Source organism: Colletotrichum scovillei (genome assembly GCF_011075155.1).
Source record: "Colletotrichum scovillei strain TJNH1 chromosome Unknown Contig00001, whole genome shotgun sequence".
Taxonomy (NCBI): Eukaryota; Fungi; Ascomycota; class Sordariomycetes; order Glomerellales; family Glomerellaceae; genus Colletotrichum; species Colletotrichum scovillei.
Window position 1 is genome coordinate 4389419 of NW_023336259.1, and position 19737 is coordinate 4409155.

The 19737-nt window shown below is 54.3% G+C and overlaps 8 protein-coding genes across 8 annotated transcripts; 5 read left to right on the forward strand and 3 right to left on the reverse strand.

The window, feature by feature from the left end:
• The first annotated feature begins 472 nt into the window (after positions 1-472).
• On the forward strand, positions 473-3129 carry HER10_EVM0007787 (uncharacterized protein). The gene is made up of 4 exons (XM_035477332.1): positions 473-862; positions 989-1480; positions 1529-1802; positions 1852-3129. The coding sequence occupies exons 1-4, from the start codon at positions 671-673 to the stop codon at positions 2451-2453; spliced, it is 1560 nt and encodes a 519-aa protein (XP_035338595.1). The 5' UTR covers positions 473-670; the 3' UTR covers positions 2454-3129.
• A 2450-nt stretch (positions 3130-5579) lies between these two features.
• On the forward strand, positions 5580-6005 carry HER10_EVM0011976 (uncharacterized protein; the record flags this gene model as incomplete). Its single annotated transcript, XM_035481382.1, has 1 exon — positions 5580-6005. The coding sequence occupies one exon, from the start codon at positions 5580-5582 to the stop codon at positions 6003-6005; it is 426 nt and encodes a 141-aa protein (XP_035338964.1).
• A 475-nt stretch (positions 6006-6480) lies between these two features.
• On the reverse strand, positions 6481-8668 carry HER10_EVM0011210 (26S proteasome subunit P45 family protein). The gene is made up of 4 exons (XM_035480647.1): positions 8425-8668; positions 8315-8374; positions 7446-8252; positions 6481-7391 (listed from the first exon to the last, which is right to left on the reverse strand). The coding sequence occupies exons 1-4, from the start codon at positions 8425-8427 to the stop codon at positions 6885-6887; spliced, it is 1377 nt and encodes a 458-aa protein (XP_035338896.1). The 5' UTR covers positions 8428-8668; the 3' UTR covers positions 6481-6884.
• Positions 8669-10013: 1345 nt separating this feature from the next.
• HER10_EVM0004114 (ubiquitin-conjugating enzyme) lies at positions 10014-11669 on the forward strand. The gene is made up of 3 exons (XM_035473767.1): positions 10014-10548; positions 10649-10920; positions 11005-11669. Exons 1-3 carry the CDS (start codon positions 10288-10290, stop codon positions 11177-11179), a joined length of 708 nt encoding a protein of 235 aa, XP_035338242.1. The 5' UTR covers positions 10014-10287; the 3' UTR covers positions 11180-11669.
• A 342-nt stretch (positions 11670-12011) lies between these two features.
• Positions 12012-14203, reverse strand: HER10_EVM0006196 (succinate-CoA ligase). The gene is made up of 5 exons (XM_035475788.1): positions 13766-14203; positions 13555-13583; positions 13319-13445; positions 13166-13254; positions 12012-13048 (listed from the first exon to the last, which is right to left on the reverse strand). The coding sequence occupies exons 1-5, from the start codon at positions 13930-13932 to the stop codon at positions 12459-12461; spliced, it is 1002 nt and encodes a 333-aa protein (XP_035338423.1). The 5' UTR covers positions 13933-14203; the 3' UTR covers positions 12012-12458.
• Positions 14204-14597: 394 nt separating this feature from the next.
• HER10_EVM0000964 (ELP3 family histone acetyltransferase) lies at positions 14598-17647 on the forward strand. Its single transcript, XM_035470728.1, has 2 exons — positions 14598-15051; positions 15110-17647. Exons 1-2 carry the CDS (start codon positions 14757-14759, stop codon positions 16540-16542), a joined length of 1728 nt encoding a protein of 575 aa, XP_035337943.1. The 5' UTR covers positions 14598-14756; the 3' UTR covers positions 16543-17647.
• HER10_EVM0002570 (peptidyl-tRNA hydrolase) lies at positions 16832-17434 on the reverse strand (the record flags this gene model as incomplete). Its single annotated transcript, XM_035472276.1, has 1 exon — positions 16832-17434. The coding sequence occupies one exon, from the start codon at positions 17432-17434 to the stop codon at positions 16832-16834; it is 603 nt and encodes a 200-aa protein (XP_035338102.1).
• Positions 17648-18020: 373 nt separating the features above from the next.
• HER10_EVM0004317 (hob3) lies at positions 18021-19730 on the forward strand. The gene is made up of 7 exons (XM_035473966.1): positions 18021-18251; positions 18357-18407; positions 18467-18512; positions 18589-18662; positions 18733-18880; positions 18936-18994; positions 19046-19730. The coding sequence occupies exons 1-7, from the start codon at positions 18239-18241 to the stop codon at positions 19438-19440; spliced, it is 786 nt and encodes a 261-aa protein (XP_035338257.1). The 5' UTR covers positions 18021-18238; the 3' UTR covers positions 19441-19730.
• The last annotated feature ends 7 nt before the right edge of the window (positions 19731-19737 follow it).

Consider the following 19737-nt stretch of genomic DNA (forward strand, 5'->3'; position numbering starts at 1 on the left):
GGGGAACTGCCCAGCCAGAGGACCACCTGCCAGCAGTTCCAATTTCCAGGAGAGCAGGAGCCAGGAGCAACTCGGGAAGGTTGCCGGTCCCCAAGTCCCTGCTCGACAGCCTCGACTCTCGCGACCTTTTCCATCTGTGACATCTACAAGGTTTTAATCTGTCAAAAAAAATCTGTCAGGCTGTCAAATCCATCATTCTTCTATTTTAAACACTGCCCTCGCGTTATCTTGATTGCATCTGTTATATTCGTCATCGACGCACTCCAGATCAGATCCTACAGACCGTGTTGCGCATGCTCCATATGCATCTGCGAGTGCATGGGTCCCGGTTCATTAGCCGCAGCGTGTAGGGCCCCGGGCCGCGCGACTCTTTCACACTTGGAACTGGGCTGGCAGTTGGCGTTGGTTTAGTTGCGTCCTGCAGCCCGGCAGTATGAAGAGCGGCGCCACCGAGCTTGGGGATCAGACAATAGTCCATCTTCGGACTGCATCTCTTTTGTCCAAGCGTCAAAACAGCCTTTGAGACATCTCATTACAGTCCCCGGGAACATAGGAGGAAGAGAGGAAGAAAGGATCAAACTCTTCGAACTTACCAGTTAAACGGTAACTCCCCGGTGGTGCTCGTCATTCTGAAAGGTGTACGAAGACTCCGTACTCGTACTCCATCCGTATGGAGACCGAGTCAAATGCCATGAACGGCGCGCCGGAAAGGAAAGGGTCCACCACCTCGCTCAAGGACGAAGTCACGGCTCTGGAGAACGGCGCCGAACGGCCAAAGATGGGCACCGCGATCCGCGGAACACGCATAGGTCACAAGAAGTCGAGGAATGGGTGTCAGCAGTGCAAGAAACGGCGTGTCAAGGTCAGTTCAGTTCCCTGTATTCAGGACCCCGTTCTCTGCAGCAAGCCACGCCAAGCCATCCCCTTATGGAGACTGGAGATTGGTGAGGTTCATGGTGACTTAAATCGGTAACTAACAAACGTCCAGTGTGATGAGAGCCGGCCATGTCGCAATTGTGTACGGCACGACGTCAAGTGCAGTCTTGTCCTGACGCCATTCGCACCTCAGCTTCCTGCTGTGACCGAGTCGCCAAAACCGACTCAAGATGCAGCGAGTACGGCGACACCAGGTAGTATCGGGGACGCCTCGACGACCAGTCGCCCAGTCAGCCGCCGCGAGAGACCATCGCCTCAACTGTCTTCATTAAAAGACAAGGTCGCCGCCATTCAGGGGCTGCTATCAGAGTTTACGGCTGAAGTAGATGCCCTCAACCAAAACGGTCATGACAACTACTCTAGCCCGGCCAATGGCTCAAGTCATGGAGACTCGGGAGACTCTCAGAGTATCTCACAAGCTGACTGGCTCACCGACATGCAACTCGTCCATCACTTTACCTCCAACACAGCTCATACTCTTTCTGAGAATCCAGACTTTGTGCATTTGTGGACTACAACCGTTCCTCAAATTGCCTTCGCCAACGTAAGTGTTCCCCTATATCCATCTTTATACTCCCACTAAGCCTTTCAGGACTTCCTTCTCCATGGCATCCTCGCCGTATCAGCTATTCACAGAGCGCACATCAATCCCGAGAAAAGGGACGAGTATGCCAACTTATCAGCACGCCATCAGAACATCGCCCTGAGCCAATTCTCGCCAGGACTGAGCGAGATTGGCGAGAACAACGCAGACGCATACGTACTCCACGCAATATGCATCTTTCTGCTCAACACCTACTCCATCGCGAACCCCCACGGGCCCATCACATCCAAGGACGTTGCCCAGTCCTTCATCCTGCTACAAGGTCGGTGCTTCACCCACTTTACGTCTCTGCCCATGCTGACCCATTGCAGGCATCAAGAGCATTCTCACCCTCCCCTTTGCCCATCGATACATCTCCAACGGCCCATTAGCCCGCTGGCTCTACCAAGGCGGTGTCGAGCCCGCCGTCGGAGGCAACTTTGCCTCGAAAATCGACGATCTTCTTACTCTTACGCGAAGCATGGCCCCTTCAGACGATACAACGACCTGCCAATCCGCCCTCGAGGGCCTGAAAATCACCTTTGCTGCAGTCTCCGCCCCGCAGCATAGGTCCGGTCTCGTCTGGCGCTGGGCCGTCTCTCTCCCCCAGCCCTTCCTCGAGCTGATGATCCAGAATCACCCCATGGCCCTCGTCATCCTCATGCACTACGCGGCGCTGGTGCACGCCTTTGAGCGCAATATGTGGTACCTCGTCGGCTGGGGCAACAACGTCGCCTCAGCTTTGGATCAAGCTATTCAGGAACCATGGAGGGAGTGGATCCAGTGGCCTCTGAGGTGTATTCGAGAGGGTGTTGATATTCGGCAGGTTGAGCCGTTCAAGCCGGTTCCGATTGAGAGCGTCCCGAGGACGCAGCCTCCGACTGCTGCCAACTTCAAGCTGGACCTTTTCAGGCTGGGTGAGCCACCAGCATGACGCGCTCGAGGATTTGATTCAGATTAGACTTCTATGGGAAACAGCCCAGTCTACTGGAATGGTCCAGACGAGGCGTCGAACGAGAGCGCGGCTCCCGAGCGGCTCTTCTCCAAGATCGTATCTTCAAGGCAACGCTCGAGGACACAGCGAGAGATTCTGGCGATCCAACTTCTTCACGACGGCTCAAGTTGAGCAGGTATACGCTTCGCTCGCCGGGATAGCATAGGCACACGCCGAGCTTCGGCTCTGACCTAGCTGTTTTCCGGCAGGAGTGATGTGACGGCCTGCCTACACGTGAGATAACATGGCCTGGTTCGGACTGAGAGGTCGATCCGGTCAGAGTACCAGCGGCATGTACGGCATCACGCAGGAAAGGACTGGTGAATTCATACAGTGGGCCATTCACAGTCATTGAGCGATGCAACGCGCAACGCTCGAGGCGGCCAAAAATCCATCCATATGGTGGCATTGTACAGAGGGAAGTATAAAGGGAGCCTGAAGGCATGGGCAACTTAGATCGGCATGTCGCCATTAAAAGAGGGTTGGGCAAATGAGGAAACATATATCAACCGTGTGAACCTTCAAAAACTGTGTCAACGGAAATATCATCTGGCAGTACGGAATACCTGTGACGCCAATTGAGATATCGGGCTCGGCCCATCAATTTACATCCATCAACTCAATATGTAGTATCGAATTATGCCATTCATGTTGAGGACCTACGCGGCTGAATCTTGGTTGGCTATTATGTTAGTGCCGAGTTATCAAGAACGGGATGGGATGCCACCGCGGCGCAGCAACAACGCAAAAAAGTGCCAAATATGAGTTCAATTGAGTAGCAACTTGAAATCCAAGCGAAAGAGAACCAAAAGCAAAAGTGGATGTCCCTAGCAAGGCTCGAACTTGCGACCTTTGGATAACCCCTAGATGATCTAGAGTCATATGTATTTGATATGAGACCAACGCTCTACCGACTGAGCCATAGAGACTGTTTGATGGAGAAAGTGGTTGATTAGGGCTTTAGGTAGGTAGCATAGCGGAGGTAGCGTGCAGCCTGTGCGCCATCCCGCGCCCCCCCACAGCCCCCGCGCCCCACCTCGCTCTTCCGCCGCGTTTCGGCCTCCCGCCGTTAACTTCGGCCACCTCAAATCGCCGCGAGGACTTGAAAGTTCCACCGAACCGCGCACTTCTCGTCTTGCCATTCCCGGAAACTCGACCAACGTAGAATAAGATCATCTTGGCTCTCTTGGCCAAGCTTCCTACTGAGACCTAATTATCAAGCAGTTTCCCAAGACCGCGAGGACACTTGCGCGTATCTGACAGTTACACACCACTAGATGCTGCCAAACTCTCCGTCTCACTCTTGCTGCGCCTCCACTGTCTTTTCGTTCTCTTTCTGCCGAGATGGGGTGAGCTGGAGTAAGGCACAACATTCCATCCCATCTCGAGTCCATCTCTAAGAGCTCTGAGGGGCTGGACTGGTAGAACCAGTCACATGAAACGAATAACACAAACCCAAGCTTTCCTTCTCTCTGGGTAAGTATAGGAAGTAGTCTTGGACATGGGATGATTGATGACCCCGCGTCCTTACACTGCCCTTCACAATGCCGATCTCCAGCCATCTATGTTCTCTACTTACGCATCCCATCCGTCTTGTCCTCCCTTCACTCCGTACCCAAGTCCCTCCGCCTCCGAGTGAATCCCTATCCCGGCCACAACCAACCTACACTTCTTGCCTGTAGACATCTCTCGCCCAGCCGGACGCCCAGACGCCAAGAAGCATGAACCATCACCAAGCACTCACCACCTCCTCTTCCAACGGACAAACTCCCATTGGCCCGTCGGTCTCATTCTCTTTTCTTCTCATCCACCATTCCCGGCCACCGTCTCACCTCTCGCCGTCTTGGAACCCATCCTCGCGAGGCGAGACCTCTTTCTCGGCCCCTCCCCTTTGCATCTACCACGCTATTCTCACGGGCAGACTTGACGAGAGCTGGAAGCTACGCGCGAGTGCAGCGTCATCCCGGCTTCCGGCCTGGAGGTTGTTGGTCCGGCTGGAGGGGCGATCCTTGATGACACCTCTCTCTTGCTCACGCCTTCAGTAAGGTGTGTTGTTGAGACGAAGAATGTATATATCATGCTTATGAGCACCGTTCAAGTTGAGACTGTTTCCTATTCTCTCTATCAAACACAACAGACAAGCAAATACCTGTAGTAGTTCAGAGCTTGCAGAACAATATCCAGCACACCCGATATCACGATATCCCAACATCGACTTACACCACCACAACTTCAACATCACCACCACTCAACAACACCATGACCCTCACCGCAGAACCCAAGCCCTCCCAGGCACCCTCCCAAACCCACGAAGCCGAAGCAGACACCCATTCCCTCCACTTAACCCCATCCTCCACCTCCTCAGCCCGCTCAACAACCTCCCGCCGCCTCTCCCTAACCCGCACCCTCTCCTCCCTCCACCGAACCCGCACCAACAGCACCACGGCCACCGAAAGGCCTGCTCCTCCGGCCATAAAACCCCCCAACAAAGGCTTCGGCGCAAACCTCCACAAGATAACAACAACAGCCGGCATCCCCTTCAACAAAGCCGCAAACCTCGTCGGCGCAGAAGGCTGGTTCCCGCAAACCATGCCCCGCGAGTGCGCAAAAGCAGCACGCATCCTCCACGCCTTCACGGACCTCGGCCCCGAACCCCCCAAGGCCCAGGGCCCCCTCCACCCGCTCGGCATCACCCGCCGCTCCATGGTCACCATCCCCCACCAAGTCCTCGCCCACTGCGCCGGCCTCGCCATCTTCAACACCCTCCGCGCGGGCGCGTACATGGGCTCCCTCGCCGCCGGGTCCGGCATCGTCGTCGCGCGCAGACCGGATGGGACGTGGTCCCCCCCTTCGTCGTTCGTCGTGTCCACCCTCGGAGCGGGCTTCATGTTCGGCCTCGATATATACGACTGCGTCCTCGTCCTCAACACCGCAGCCCAAGTCGCAGCCTTTACTCACCCACGTGTGTCTCTCGGCACAGAAGCCTCCGTGGCAATCGGGCCCGTCGGCACAGGCGGCGCAGTGGAAGCCGCGGTATCCAAGACGGCGAGGCCAATGTACAGCTACATGAAGTCCCGCGGCCTCTGGGCGGGCGTGCAGATCGACGGGACAATCATCCTCGCGAGACAAGACTGCAACGGCGTGGCCTACGCGGACCGCCGCATCTCGGCCAAGAAGATTCTCCAGACGCAGGCCGAGTGGCCCGAGGGGTCGATGCCGCTTTGGCAGACGCTGATGGCGCTGGAGGGGCGGTACTCGATGGATCCTGCTATTGCGAGGGAGGTGGCGATGATGGGGCCGCCGGGGGATGCTACGCCGCCGCCGCCGATGGAGGATGATGTGCCTGCACCGGCGTATACGCCTTCTGTTGCATCGCAGTTGAATTTGAACACTTATGGTGGTGGAGAGGAGGGGATCACGAATACCCCCAAGGATGTTGACGAGGAGCCTGTTTTAGATGAAAAGGAGAGGCTTAGGCGGGCGGGATACTAAGTTGTGATTTGCAGTTTTCGCCTCAGCACGATTTGTATTTGCGACGGATATCATTGACAGATTTGCCTTGGCTTGAATGATCCATGTTAGAATGAGTATCATTTCTTTTGCATTTGGGATTACGGATTATGGCGCGTGATATTAGACTGTCAAAATGATTTCCTATAGCTAGCACGATATCAAGACACAACAAATTCGTATTTTAAAATTCCCATGTACAACTTTCCCCTCCATAACCCCAAGTTCAGCGGAAAATCGTATCAGAATATACTTCCGGTACTTCGCCTCGCTGGCCAGGAACTTCCTTGACACTCGCCAGCCGCACATGTCAGGGATGCTGTCCCTTCGGAGTAGAGGCTGTGAAGTCTAGACCTCACTTCACTCAATGCAAGAAAGAGCCTGGCCGAGGCTGTCAAGCTGCACAATCACACCTTGGGTTTCGAGTGACATGGAGAAAGTTCGTCTGGACATCGCCCTTTCGCTGAATTTCAGATTGCCACTCTGTGAGCCGGCGGTCAATTTCGCCGTTGAGACCCTGGCACCCTTCCGTTGGTATGCGGAGTGATATGGGTGCTTTACTAAGGGCCTCCGTTCGACCAACTCGCTTGATATCGGCAGATGGCATTTCATCTAGGTCGAATTTAGGGTCGTAGTTCGATGCTTATAACTTGCAGTTCGTCTGGGAGTTGAGGAGTCGTTGTTGGGTAAGGAGATTAAGCACTTTATAATCACCGGTCATCACTTCACGCTGCATCATTTTCAATCCATGTCATGTCGTTAATCAATGCCAAGTCAACGTCAAGTAACGTCAAGGCATGCCTTGCCATTATCTCTATCGTAGTCCCGTCTAGCCTTAGTCCCGTACCCTCGTCATACAAACTACAAGTACAAGCCCTCAGGCTCACTCTCCTGCTTGGTGCGAAGGACTCTCTCTCTGGCCGACCGGAAGTCTGCCATCTGGACGCGCATACGGCGTTCACGGAGAGCCAAGAGACCAGCCTCTGAGCAAATGGCCTTGATGTCGGCACCAGAAAGGTCGTCCTTTTGCGAGATGAACTCCTCAAGGTCGACGTCGTCGTTGAGCGACATCTTGGACGTGTGAAGCGTAAAGATCTTGCGCTTGGTGTTCTGATCGGGGTTCTCAAAGAGAATCTTTCTGTCGATACGTCCGGGACGGATCAGGGCGGGGTCGAGAGTCTCGATCTTGTTGGTGGCCATGATGACCTTGACGTCACCGCGGTCGTCGAAACCGTCAAGCTGGTTGAGAAGTTCCAGCATGGTTCTCTGGACTTCACGCTCACCACCAGACGTCGAGTCGTAACGCTTCGTGCCGATAGCGTCGATTTCATCAATGAAGACAATCGAGGGCGCATTCTCGCCAGCAACCTAAACTTGTCAGTGATCAATCGCATTGGCCAAAACAACCCGAGACAAACGTACCTGGAACAACTGGCGGACGAGACGGGGACCGTCACCGAGGTACTTCTGAATAAGTTCACTTCCCACTATACGCAGGAAAGTGGCAGACGTCTGGTTGGCAACAGCCTTGGCGAGCAGCGTCTTTCCGGTACCGGGAGCACCGTAAAGGATGACACCTTTCGGCGGCTTGATACCCATCTCCTCGTACAGCTCCGGATGCAGCAGAGGAAGCTCGACTGACTCTCTGACTTCCTGGATCTGCTGCTCCAAACCACCAATGTCGGCGTATGACTCCGTCGGAGCCTTGTCCAGCTTCATCACACTGACCAGGGGATCAGCATCGTCGGTCAGAACACCGACAATGCTGACGCTCTTGTGATGGAGAAGGACACTGGCGCCAGGTTCCAGCAAGTCCTTGTCGACGAAGCTCATGATGCTAACATAGTACTCGGGACCAGTCGTGCTACTGACAATCGCATGGTCATCGTCAATCATCTCCTCCAGCGTGCCGACGCCCATGGGGCTGCCACGCATATCGTCGACACGACCGCGCTCGTCTGCCATGCGGTCGACATCACCCTCGGGGCCAACGGCAGCACCCTCCTTGACGGCCTTGGCCTTGCGAAGGCGCTCTTGGTTCTCGACGTATTCCTCTTCCAGAATCAAGTGATCGTGGATTCGCTGCATTCGTAGTAGGCGGAGTTTGCATCGACTGGTGGGGAAGACGGCGGGAAGCTTCGCAGCGGCGCTGGTGCCGGCCGCCTTTCTCTTCTTGCGACCGACTCTGGTGGTAGGGCGTGGGGGAGGCTCGTACTTGGGCTTCTCCTTCTGCATTGCCGGTCAGTCAGTATGGGGCCTTTGGTTTTACGATGGCAGATTCAGTGACATACCTTCTTATCCTTCTCGTCCTTTCCATCGCCTCCACCACCCATTCCTGACTGGTTTTGACCCTACGAAGCTGTTAGATTGTGGCTGCCACGTTTCGGACAGTGATGCTCACCATCTTGTGCCACGGGGAGCTCCAAGAGCTCAGCGGGAGTGTGCAGACGGCTTTTCTGTGTTGATGAGAAGGAAAACGGGCGATCCTCTGATTCGGGGAGGTGTCGTGGTGTCGTCAATGAGCTTGTGATGATGATGGGTGTAGGTAGGTTCCGGAGATGGAGATGGAAGCGCAGGGGAGCAATGGAAGGCAAGGCTGCTGCTGCTTGCGTAGGTAATCAGTGCGTAGCAACACCGGGAGCCACTGCAGGCGGCAGGAAACGCGACGCTCAGCTTCCCTGGCTCACTTGGGCCGGATGAGGAAAGGGCGGGAAGAAGGTCACGTGTCGGTGAGGAACGATTATCTAAGCGACGCTGCTGAGTCAGTCTCCCCGACCAGACGGGCTCGATGGTCTCCTCCACCCTTCTGTTGAAGCCGCCAAGAAATAAAAGAAAAAGAGCAAGACTACAGACCTTGTCTTACCTAGATTTTCATGCCGTAATTCGGTGATAAAGAACCCCTTCTGAGAGGAGATGATAATGGCCGGCTTGTTCCACGGGCTTGTTCCTCGGATTCTAAGTAGCCTTGGCCTCGCTTTCTCGTTCATCTTACACCAAGTAAAGCCCAGCTTCATAATGATCTAATAGCTCCTTTGACGAAGCTACGAGGGGAGCTCGCTGGCATCTATCAACAGTGGTATTCTGTACAGAGCCGGTCCTAGCTGGTATGATTTGCTGCATGTCGAGGATAGCTTGTAAAACCTTAGGAGGCGACCAGTCAAATATATGAGTAACGGACGCCTTCCTAGCATTTGTAAATATGCTGCTGGCTTCCACGCCATCTTTGCCTGCTACCCTGACGAAATGATACCAGTTATGGATTGGAAGAAAAATCATATGACTGAAGTTTAAGCCTGGTCCTCATGCTTTGCTTTTGTTGCTAGAAGGTTGAACTGAGTGCTCGAATAGTCAACTGTATAAAAGCATGATTAAAAAGGCTGACCAAAGACTGGTTAGGAAACACTGACTGATTGCCACTAATTCTTATAAGATTGTTTCGACTCTTTAGAAAACCTAGGGCCTGCTCGCTAGCAAAGTTGAGCCAAAGCCCAGCTCCCTGACACAGAGTTTGGCTGATGGCTGTCTGTCACATCTGTGTAAGTGAAGCCCCGGTGACACCGAGGGCCATGGCGTCTGGTTGGGTCGTCAAGGTCAGCATCAGTCCCTACTTCTCTATATGTACGGTTCTCCATGATAGACATGATTTCTTTGTATGCAGCAAGCTGTTCATCTGCTTTGGCTACCTTGGGCACTCAGAACTCGAGAAATATTGATTGAGAATTGTTGGTGTAACCAGACGGTAAAAGTGACAGGTCCGGTGCTGCTTACGTTGCCTTACCTAAGCTTCGAGATACGTCTTGTGCTCTTGCACTGTTCCCAACCCCGCCTTCTCCCGCACCTCAGCTCCAGCGGGCCACACAGCTTCCTGGAGGCTGACGGCCCTGACAATCCCAGAGCGCTAAGGTGCGGTAGTGGGCTTGCACGGACCATTCCAGCATCATCTGTCGCTGAAGGGGGGGAGGGGCACGTCCACCGGCTCTCCTTCTCCTCTCAGACGAGGCAAGCTGCGACTGGAAGTTGGGTTCCGACACCGAACGGTCTTTTGCCAGCATCACCACCACCACCAACGCCAACACAACCTTGCCTCGCTTTCTTCCCGAGAAATACCAAGTAACGACACATCACCAACTCGAACCACATAGCTCAAAATTTACTACGTTACATACTCTACAAGCAACACGTCTCTCGAGTCTTCAGCATCGCCTACCTTACGGCGAAGGAATACCCATCGACAACCCTTACGAATCCGCAACGCATCTGCAACATGTCCAGCCCCAAGGAGCGACGCATCCTCAAGGAGTTGGGTGACATTCGCAATGACAGGGACAACTCTGGAGTATTTGCTCAGCCGCTCGACGAGACCAACTTGCTGCATCTGAAGGGCTCCTTTCCCGCACCTCCCGATACACCATACGCCGGCGGCTTGTACGAAGTCGACATTAAGATTCCCGACAGCTACCCCTTCAAGTCTCCCACCATCAAGTTCATCACCAAGATCTGGCATCCCAATGTCAGCAGTCAAACCGTGAGTATTTCTCCCATCGCCTTATTGTGGTAGTTCCGCCGTCTCCCACAACATACATGCCCTTCAAGACCACTAGCACCAGGGATGCTGACTGGAATAGGGAGCCATCTGTCTCGACACGCTCGGCAGTGGCTGGTCTCCAGTGCAGACGATAAAGACGGCGCTGCTTTCCCTCCGCATGCTGCTCGAGTTCCCGAATCCCAAGGATCCCCAAGACGCAGAGGTGGCCAAGATGATGCTGGAGAACCCCGAGGGGTTTGCGAAAAAGGCACACGAGTGGGCCGTCAAGCACGCTGGTGCACCGTCAAAGGATTTTGACACAACAAAGTACAAGCAGGTTGCTTCCGAAGTAAAGGAAGATGACGCAAACAGGTACGTTTCCAAGAGTCGGCTGTACGTGGACGAGTCTACAGCACAGGAAACATGCATAAAGAGACAAGGCTGACGGGTTTTTAGGTATGCCGGCTACAATAAGGATCTTATTGACCGCTTTGTCGGCATGGGATTCGAGCTCGATGCTGTCGTTGAGGCCTTTACCTTTATTGGGATCGACCGCAATGGTGGCATGGACTATGAGCTGGAGGAGGCGTACCTTGGCGACATCACCGCCCACCTCCTCGGCGAGCAATGATTCGACTACCCGGCAACAGATCGCTCGACGGAACGGTCGGTCGAGGTCGAAGGTTAGCCGGCCATGACCTCGTCGATCCGAGGGCGAAATGAGTACAAAGTCACGAACACGGCAAATCATGAGACGACGGGCAGCATTGCATCGAGTATGGAGTTGGTCTACATCTAGAGTTGGGCATTAGTGGAATTCTGGCTTTCGGGGCGAGTGGTTCGTTGACGTTGCGGTAGAGGGAACTCGGAGCATTTCTGGCTTGAAAAGCTCAGAATGCCGCCTTCGAGTCCTCACTGCTTGCGCGCTCGTATGGACCATTTTGCTTTGACAGCAACCTGTCGCATGTCTGTTATCCAGGCGGGAATAAGGACGGTTGGTTTGACCGGGGCACGGAGTATTTGTCTGCCTGAGCGTTTGGCTCTGGCAGTTCCGCATCGCGGACTTTTGGCGTTTTGGGCACGCGGGACGTTTTCTGGTTTGTTCTACTCTTCTTCCATCACTGCTCTTCAGCAGCTTTCTAGCAAAGAGTGTTTTCTGTAAGATACACAGGTAGCCCTAGCTTATGTATGCTTGTTCGCATACCAAGGTCGCATCGGCCTCTTTAGTAGTAGGTTGGCGACTCAAAATCCACATCATCCAACATGAAAGCTGCATCCTTTCCTCCGGATACTGGTCCCCAGTTTTTCTGGGCCGAAGCCGCTTTCCCCTCGGGGTTCGGGGACGGCACCCTTGTTGATTTTACTCGGGGGTTGTATGTTGTATGGGGAGTCGTACGACGGCAAGGGCCCTACATGCCGAGATGGCGCGAAGCGCAACGAATGAGGTCAGAGGAACGAGATAGCGGGTAGCATTGCATATATCTCGCGGTAAAAAAAAATGTTTATAAGCTTGGGGAATTGGAGATACAAAAACAGGAGATGGAGAGAGATGGGAGAGAGGGCCCGCAATGTTTCTCACTTCGTGAAGGCTTGAGGAACTTGTTCAAACTTTCCCATTTCTTCCACTTTCCTTCATATGCTTGCCCTATTGTTCCTTGCCCAACCTCCAGTCTATATCAAGTTATTTGGGGCAACATGTTCAAACACACACACACGCACACGCACTCAGCGCAACCCGCACGATGCAAAAGGGAGCAGCGCCGTCCGTTATCCTCCGCAACGACACGAGGGAGCTATCCCGGTTGACTACGCTCTTAACACAAGATTCTCTTCTTTAACATGTTACATACACAGCTGAAGCTTTCCCCTTCAACGTCTGGAAGATATGATGTGGTTCTGGTTGAAATTTTTTACAAGAGGTCGCGGCGGACGAACTCGTCGTAGAGGGCCTTGCCGAGGCCGGCGGGGGAGGGCTCGACAATGACACCGGCGGACTTGAGCGCGGAGATCTTGGAGTCGGCACCGCCCTTGCCGCCAGAGACGATGGCACCGGCGTGACCCATGCGGCGGCCGGGAGGCGCGGAGATACCGGCGATGAAGGAGACAACGGGCTTGCCGCCGTTGACGGTGTTGTTGGCGCGGAGGAAGTCAGCGGCGTCCTCCTCGGCGGAACCACCAATCTCGCCAATCATGATGATGCCGTCCGTCTCCTCGTCCTTGAGGAAGACGTTGAGGCAGTCGATGAAGTTGGTACCGCTGAAGGGGTCACCGCCGATACCGACGACGAGGGACTGGCCGAGGCCGGCCTGGGTGGTCTGGTTGACGGCCTCGTAAGTGAGGGTACCGGAACGGGAGACGATACCGATGCGGCCGCGCTTGTGGATGAAGCCGGGCATGATACCGATCTTGCACTGGCCGGGGGCGATGATGCCGGGGCAGTTGGGGCCGACGAGGCGAGTCTTGGATTGCGTCTTCAGCATGTTGGTGATGCGGACCATGTCTGGGGGATGGTGAGTATTCGAACTGCGTGGTTGCTTAAAGGTTCAAGCCACTCTAAAGCTTCACTTCAGAGCTTTGAAGCTTTAGAGGAACTTGGAGTGGGCAAAGGGGAGCATACCATGCTGGGGGATACCCTCAGTAATGCAGACGACGAGGGGGATCTCGGCGGCAATGGCCTCCTCAATACCGGCGGCGGCCAGAGGGGGGCTGTTTGAATTCTAGGTCAACGTCCTACTCTCCCAAGAATTTTCGTATTGTAGAATCAACGTACGGGACGAAGATGGCAGTGGCATCGGCGCCAGTCTCCTTGACGGCCTCGCTGACGTTGCCGAAGACGGGGAGACCGAGGTGCTCCTGGCCAGCCTTCTTGGGGTTCGTTCCACCGACGACCTTGGTGCCTGTACATGTCCATTGATATCAGCCTCGGAGTGTTTCCAAAGTAAGGTTTTGCGATGCGCGAAAGTGAGATATGGGTCGCGCAATTGCTTCGGAGTTATTATCGCGTACCGTAGTCGATGGCCTGTTGCGCGTGGAAGCTGCGTCGCAAATCGTTGTTAGCTGGACTGATTTTCTTTCATGCCTATCAATCTGCGCAGGCGCGGACAAAGTAAATATCGCCAGATATGCCTCTCCCCAAAACACCTAAACAGGGGTGGGAAAACATGTGCTACTGAGGTAGTCGGCCCTTCGGGCGTCGGAGGAAGATAACACCACTTACGTTCCCTGCTTGCCAGTGAAGCCCTGGAAAAGCACCTTGGTCTCGGAGTTGATGCGCAGGTTGTCGATGGTCTTGGTGTAAGGGCCAGCTGCCGAGGCGCTGTATGCACGCTTCGCGGCTTGGTTCAGGAGCTTGCCTGCCGGCCGCATCTGTCTCAGGGACTGCATCTTGGGCGATGTGTGTGTATGTGTGTGTGTTAAAAGACGTGTAACAGCGCAGCTTGGAAAGAACCGCAGCGCCAATTAAGAAGAGAAAAGTATTGGGATTCGGAGGAGGATCTCGTTGGTGAGAGAGGATGGCAGATGGCAGCTATCGTGGGGGAAGGGAAAAAGAGAAGATAGCTGTGGCTGCAATGCAAATTCACGTCACTTTCCGAAAGAAGGGTCAAACTCGCAGTAGGGGAAGGCCAGCAGCAAAACTTGAACCGAGCTCTTTCGCTTCTTTTGCGAGACAACCGGGTCTGCAGCAGGCGAGCCACGACTCCACGAGGGAAGCACGGGACCCGACCGTCCGGGAAAACCCGTGGCCCATTTCGGCGGATCGGTGAAGGGGATGATCCGGTCGGACCAATGAAGGCCGCGGCAATCAGCACGGCTCAAAGATGGGAACATTGGGAAGGCACCGAAGGGCACCCTGCCAGCTGTGCCTGCCACACCCCTCCTGCGTCAAATGGTACGTACGGTACGTACCGACTTTAACATGCAGATTTGACGTGTGGCGTCTCCAAATGGGTGAAGCTGTGGCTGATCTACCCCACCATCCAGCAACTTGCATTTGACGGTTTCCTCCAAAATTTCCAAAGTGATCGCACAGTCAACTCTCCAACCCCCAACGACACTCCGACTTTATGACTCTGACGACTTGACGCTACGGGGGCGAACTTACGGGAAACACGCGATCGGCCTTGACTTGCAACGATACCACCATAATAGCACGAACGACCAAAGAGACGAGCGCCCACCAAACTCGGACTACCCACATACCCCTCAAGATGGCGACCACTACCGTCACCGTCACCAAGGGGCGGTCCAAGAACGATAACCTCCCCCCAGAGAACGAGCGCTTCCTGCGATGCTGTGCAGATGTCGCCAACGCCCTAATCGAAGACCACGAAGCTATCAGGGACCCCAAGAACCCGCCAAAGGATCTCAACCTCAATTCTTTGCGCAACAAGTTTTCGAGGAAGCACAAGCTTGCCAATATCCCGCCGCTTACAGCCATTATTGCTGCGATTCCTGAGCACTACAAGAAATACATCCTGCCGAAGCTCATTGCCAAGCCAATCCGTATGTTGCCTCCCTGCATTCCCCTCATGAGCATGCCCATGCTCACTATAGCTGCTAGGAACATCGTCGGGTATCGCCGTAGTGGCGGTCATGTGCAAGCCTCACAGGTGCCCGCACATTGCTTATACGGGTAACATTTGCGTATACTGCCCCGGCGGTCCAGACTCCGATTTCGAATACAGCACACAATCCTACACCGGATACGAACCTACATCGATGCGAGCGATTCGCGCACGTTACGATCCCTTCGAGCAGGCCCGTGGCCGTGTTGACCAGCTCAAGTCTCTGGGTCACTCAGTCGACAAGGTCGAGTACATCATCATGGGTGGCACATTCATGTCACTGCCGGTACCGTACAGGGAGGACTTTATCGCCCAACTACACAATGCGCTCAGTGGGTATCAGACATCGAATGTGGACGAGGCAGTTGAGGCTAGCGAAATGAGCAACATCAAGTGCGTCGGTATAACAATCGAGACGAGACCGGACTACTGTTGGCAGCCGCATCTGACAGATATGTTACGCTATGGCTGCACGAGGTTGGAGATTGGAGTACAGTCGCTTTACGAAGACGTTGCAAGAGACACGAATCGTGGCCACACCGTTGCCGCTGTCGCCGAGACGTTCTGCCTGGCCAAGGACGCTGGTTTCAAGGTGGTCAGTCACATGATGCCTGATTTGCCCAACGTGGGCATGGAGAGAGATCTGGACCAGTTCCGAGAGTACTTTGAGAGCCCTGCGTTCCGTACGGACGGTCTCAAAATTTACCCGACTCTCGTCATTAGAGGCACTGGCCTGTACGAGCTATGGCGCACAGGCCGCTACCAGAACTACACCCCCAACGGCTTGATCGATCTGGTTGCGCGAATTCTGGCGCTTATCCCGCCATGGACACGTATTTACCGAGTGCAGAGAGATATCCCCATGCCTTTGGTCACGTCTGGTGTAGAGAACGGCAACTTGCGTGAACTGGCACTGGCAAGAATGAAGGATTTCGGCACAACATGTCGAGATGTGCGGACGCGCGAGGTCGGTGTCAACGAGGTCAAGAACAAGATTAGGCCGAACCAGATCGAGCTGGTGCGACGAGACTACACAGCCAACGGCGGATGGGAAACGTTCCTTGCCTACGAGGACCCCAAGCAGGACATTCTCGTTGCCCTGTTGCGTCTACGGAAGTGCACTGAAAAGTACACGTACCGAGAGGAGCTCGTCGGACAGCCGACGAGTCTGGTCAGAGAGTTGCACGTTTACGGTACCGCAGTGCCGGTACACGCCAGAGACCCGAAGAAATTCCAGCACCAGGGTTTCGGCACGCTCCTGATGGAGGAGGCAGAGAGAATTGCAAGGGACGAGCACGGCAGCGAGAAGATCAGTGTTATTTCTGGAGTAGGTGTGAGAAGCTACTATGCTAAGCTCGGGTACTGGCTCGATGGGCCGTACATGAGCAAGTGGCTTGATGGGCGGCCTGGGCCCGATGAGGCTACATGAAGTAAGGAACGAGACGCTCACTGATGGCGAATTAAATCGCCCGGTGGCTTCTTCATAGCCTCTAGCTCCGACGACGTGAAGCTTTGCTCTGAGCGCCCGGCACCAGGGACAGACTCAATCTTGTCCTAGGTCTATCGGGAGGCGCATTGGCAACGGCCGTCGTCTCATGCTGCATTCTTGTTGCCTCGATTTATGTTGAAGGCTCAGAATGGATGCAGGGTAGGGTATGGGCTACCGTGCGCCGAAGGTGTGAGGTAGAGGATAGGAACTGGATGAGGCTTCGGATGCTTCACTTCCCAGCTGCAGCGTCAAGCTTCTCCTCGAATGCGAGAAGGCACTCAAGCACGCCAGGGCCTCCGTTGGTCTCGAGGGCAGACCATTGGTCCTTGGTCATGCGCTTCAGGACGTAGTTAGATACCGTAGAGTGATCGCGCTGATCGGGCCGTCCAATGCCAACTGCTATCCTCGCCCATTTTGACTCTGGGTAATCTGCCTCACGGAGACAGTTGTTGACGCTCTTGATACCATTGTGGCCTCTGTGACTGCTCTTCCACTTTCTTGTTTTGACGAATCCAAGCTCCTCTTCCAGATCGTCGTGGACAAGGATGAGGCTCAGATCTGCTGGGTTCCGGGTGCCGAGGGTTTCTTTCCATGCTTTTGCCAGCCATTTTCCGGTTACGTTCATGACGGAGGGGCTCTGGATCATTGCGTATTTAGGCCCGAATGAGGCCAGGCAGGAGCTGCCACCGAAGCGGCCTCTGTGGAAGGCTGGTTGAGAGGGGCCCAGGAGTTTTTGGAGAGAGTTGAGAGCATGGTGGCCTGCTGAGTGAAGGGTGTTGTAGTGTGGCTCTGGATTTCCCAGGCTGATGAGTAGGAAACGAGGTGCGCTCATTTGGGTATCTTTCTTGTGATGCTGAGTGTAATGTAATGAGATGAATGAACTGAGACGCGATGATGGTGTTGAATGTCTAGAATGAGAGGCTAGGAAATATAGGGACTTGTAAGGTTATTAAAGACTGGACTGAACATGTCTCCGTCAGCATAAAAGAATTTGAGGCCATTCTCCTGGTCTAACAAGATGTGCATAAAAAGTCGTATCTGCAGCTTGTGTTTGCACAAAGAAGCTTCTGGGCAAGAATTGGCCTCGTGCACGGCTGTACAAATGAGTCCTTACATAATCACCAACGCTGAGTCACCGGGGAGCGAACAATCGGAAAACGGCACTTGCGCCCACCGTCTTGGCTCTAGCGGCCTTAGGTAAGCACAGCAAGAAAAGGCTGCCTACAGGGCTGAGCCACAGAGCTACCCGGCGCTAAGAGGAGCTAGCACCAACAAGGACGTGGCGCAGCTCCAAAGCCTCTGTTCGCTGACGTCGATTTCCGTTTCTGGGCGCTGCCCAGCTGCAGTTGGGTCTCCCCAGCATGTTCAGGTGCTGTGCTCCAGGTGCATTGAGTGATTCGTCCGCGCAATCAAAACCGCATTTCCTTTCTCCCCCTCCACCACCCAGTGCACCACCCCCCCCCATCAATTCAACTCCGGACGACGAAACGGCCTTTCTACGAACAACGATACCTGCCGAAACCACCGAGTGATCAGTTCACATACATTACCCGCTCGAGCATTCTAGTGCCTCCGAATCTTTATTCCGAACCTTAGCACCGAGTACGAAGAGGAAACACACAGCAAGACAGCCAAGATGTCGTGGGCAGGTACGACTTGAGAGTCTCGGATGACCCCTCCTCGGGCGCAACCTGAGCAAAAGCAAATGGAGGATCAAGAACTAAAGGATCTGGACTGATGGTATTTGGCTACAGGATTCAAGAAAAATGTCAACCGCGCGACGACGCAGGTGATGATGAAAACGGGTGAGCCCTTTCTGCCCAACTTATAGTCATGAAATACGGAGAGGTTCTGATCTTGGCAGGCCATGTGGAGAAGACCAACGACCGCGACTACGAGGTGGAAGAGAGGTGGGCAAAACCCTTTCCTCAAGGCCGAGATACCCGACGAATCAAATCAAAATACTGAGACTTTTTTTCTTGGCAGACGATTCAGAACCATGGAGACGGCTTCCTTGCGGTTGCAGAAGGAGGCAAAGGGTTACTTGGATTCATTGCGAGGTGTGTTTGGCGGTCTACTACTATGGACCCCCCTTGCCAAGGATCACTGTGGGCTAACTCTGTTCAACAGCCATGACTGCTTCCCAGATGCGCATTGCCGAGACGATAGACGCCTTTTACGGAGACTCTGGCGCGAAGGACGGCGTGAGCAGAAGTTACAAGCAGGCAGTGGAGGACCTTGATGCCGAGACCATTAAGGCGCTGGATGGCCCTTACCAGTATGATCACTGGCGACGACTCGGGTATCGGCATGTTGGCTAACATGTCGTTTAGGCAAACCGTTCTCGAGCCCATCTCGCGCTTCTGCGCTTACTTCCCAGACGTAAACGAATGTCGGTACAACTCAGGCTACACTCTCACGTCAAATTGCTGACCCTTCCCAGGCATCAAGAAGCGCGGCCACAAGCTTCTCGACTACGATGCGCTACGTGCCAAGGTCAAGAAGCTCGTCGAGAAGCCCGACAAGGACGTGACCAAGCTACCCCGCGCCGAGAAGGAGATGGAAATGGCAAAGGCCGCTTACGAGCAGCTCAACGAGCAGCTGTCGTCGGAACTTCCTCAGCTCATCGACCTCCGCGTGCCGTATCTCGACCCTACCTTCGAGGCCCTCGTCAAGATCCAGCTGCGTTTCTGTGCCGAGGCGTACAGTCGTATGGCACAGGTGCAGCAGTACCTGGACGCGGATACGAGAGAACAGTATGCGCAGGGCCAGCTGGATCAGCGTGTCGAGCAAGTGCTGCAGGAGATTCGCGAGCTTAGCATCAGCGGCACCGTATGAGCGAGACCTTCGTTCTGTTTTTGTTCACTTTCCGCGTCTTAATCTGGGGTGATGGGGTTCACTCTAGAGTCTGCTGGTAATGGGAGGGGAGTTTTCACGCGAGCATGGTCTAGGAAGGGTCAAGGCTTTTGGGGATTGTAATAGAGAAAAAGAAACGCAGCCTCCTAGACTTTGCGAGTCACGACGGGAGGGACTTTGGGAGAGTCACCCAAGTCCCATGACGACTTTGCATTCATGTATGAAAAATGACTTTTTTCTTTCTTTCTTAATCAAGGGTATCATTGGTTCAACCGTTTC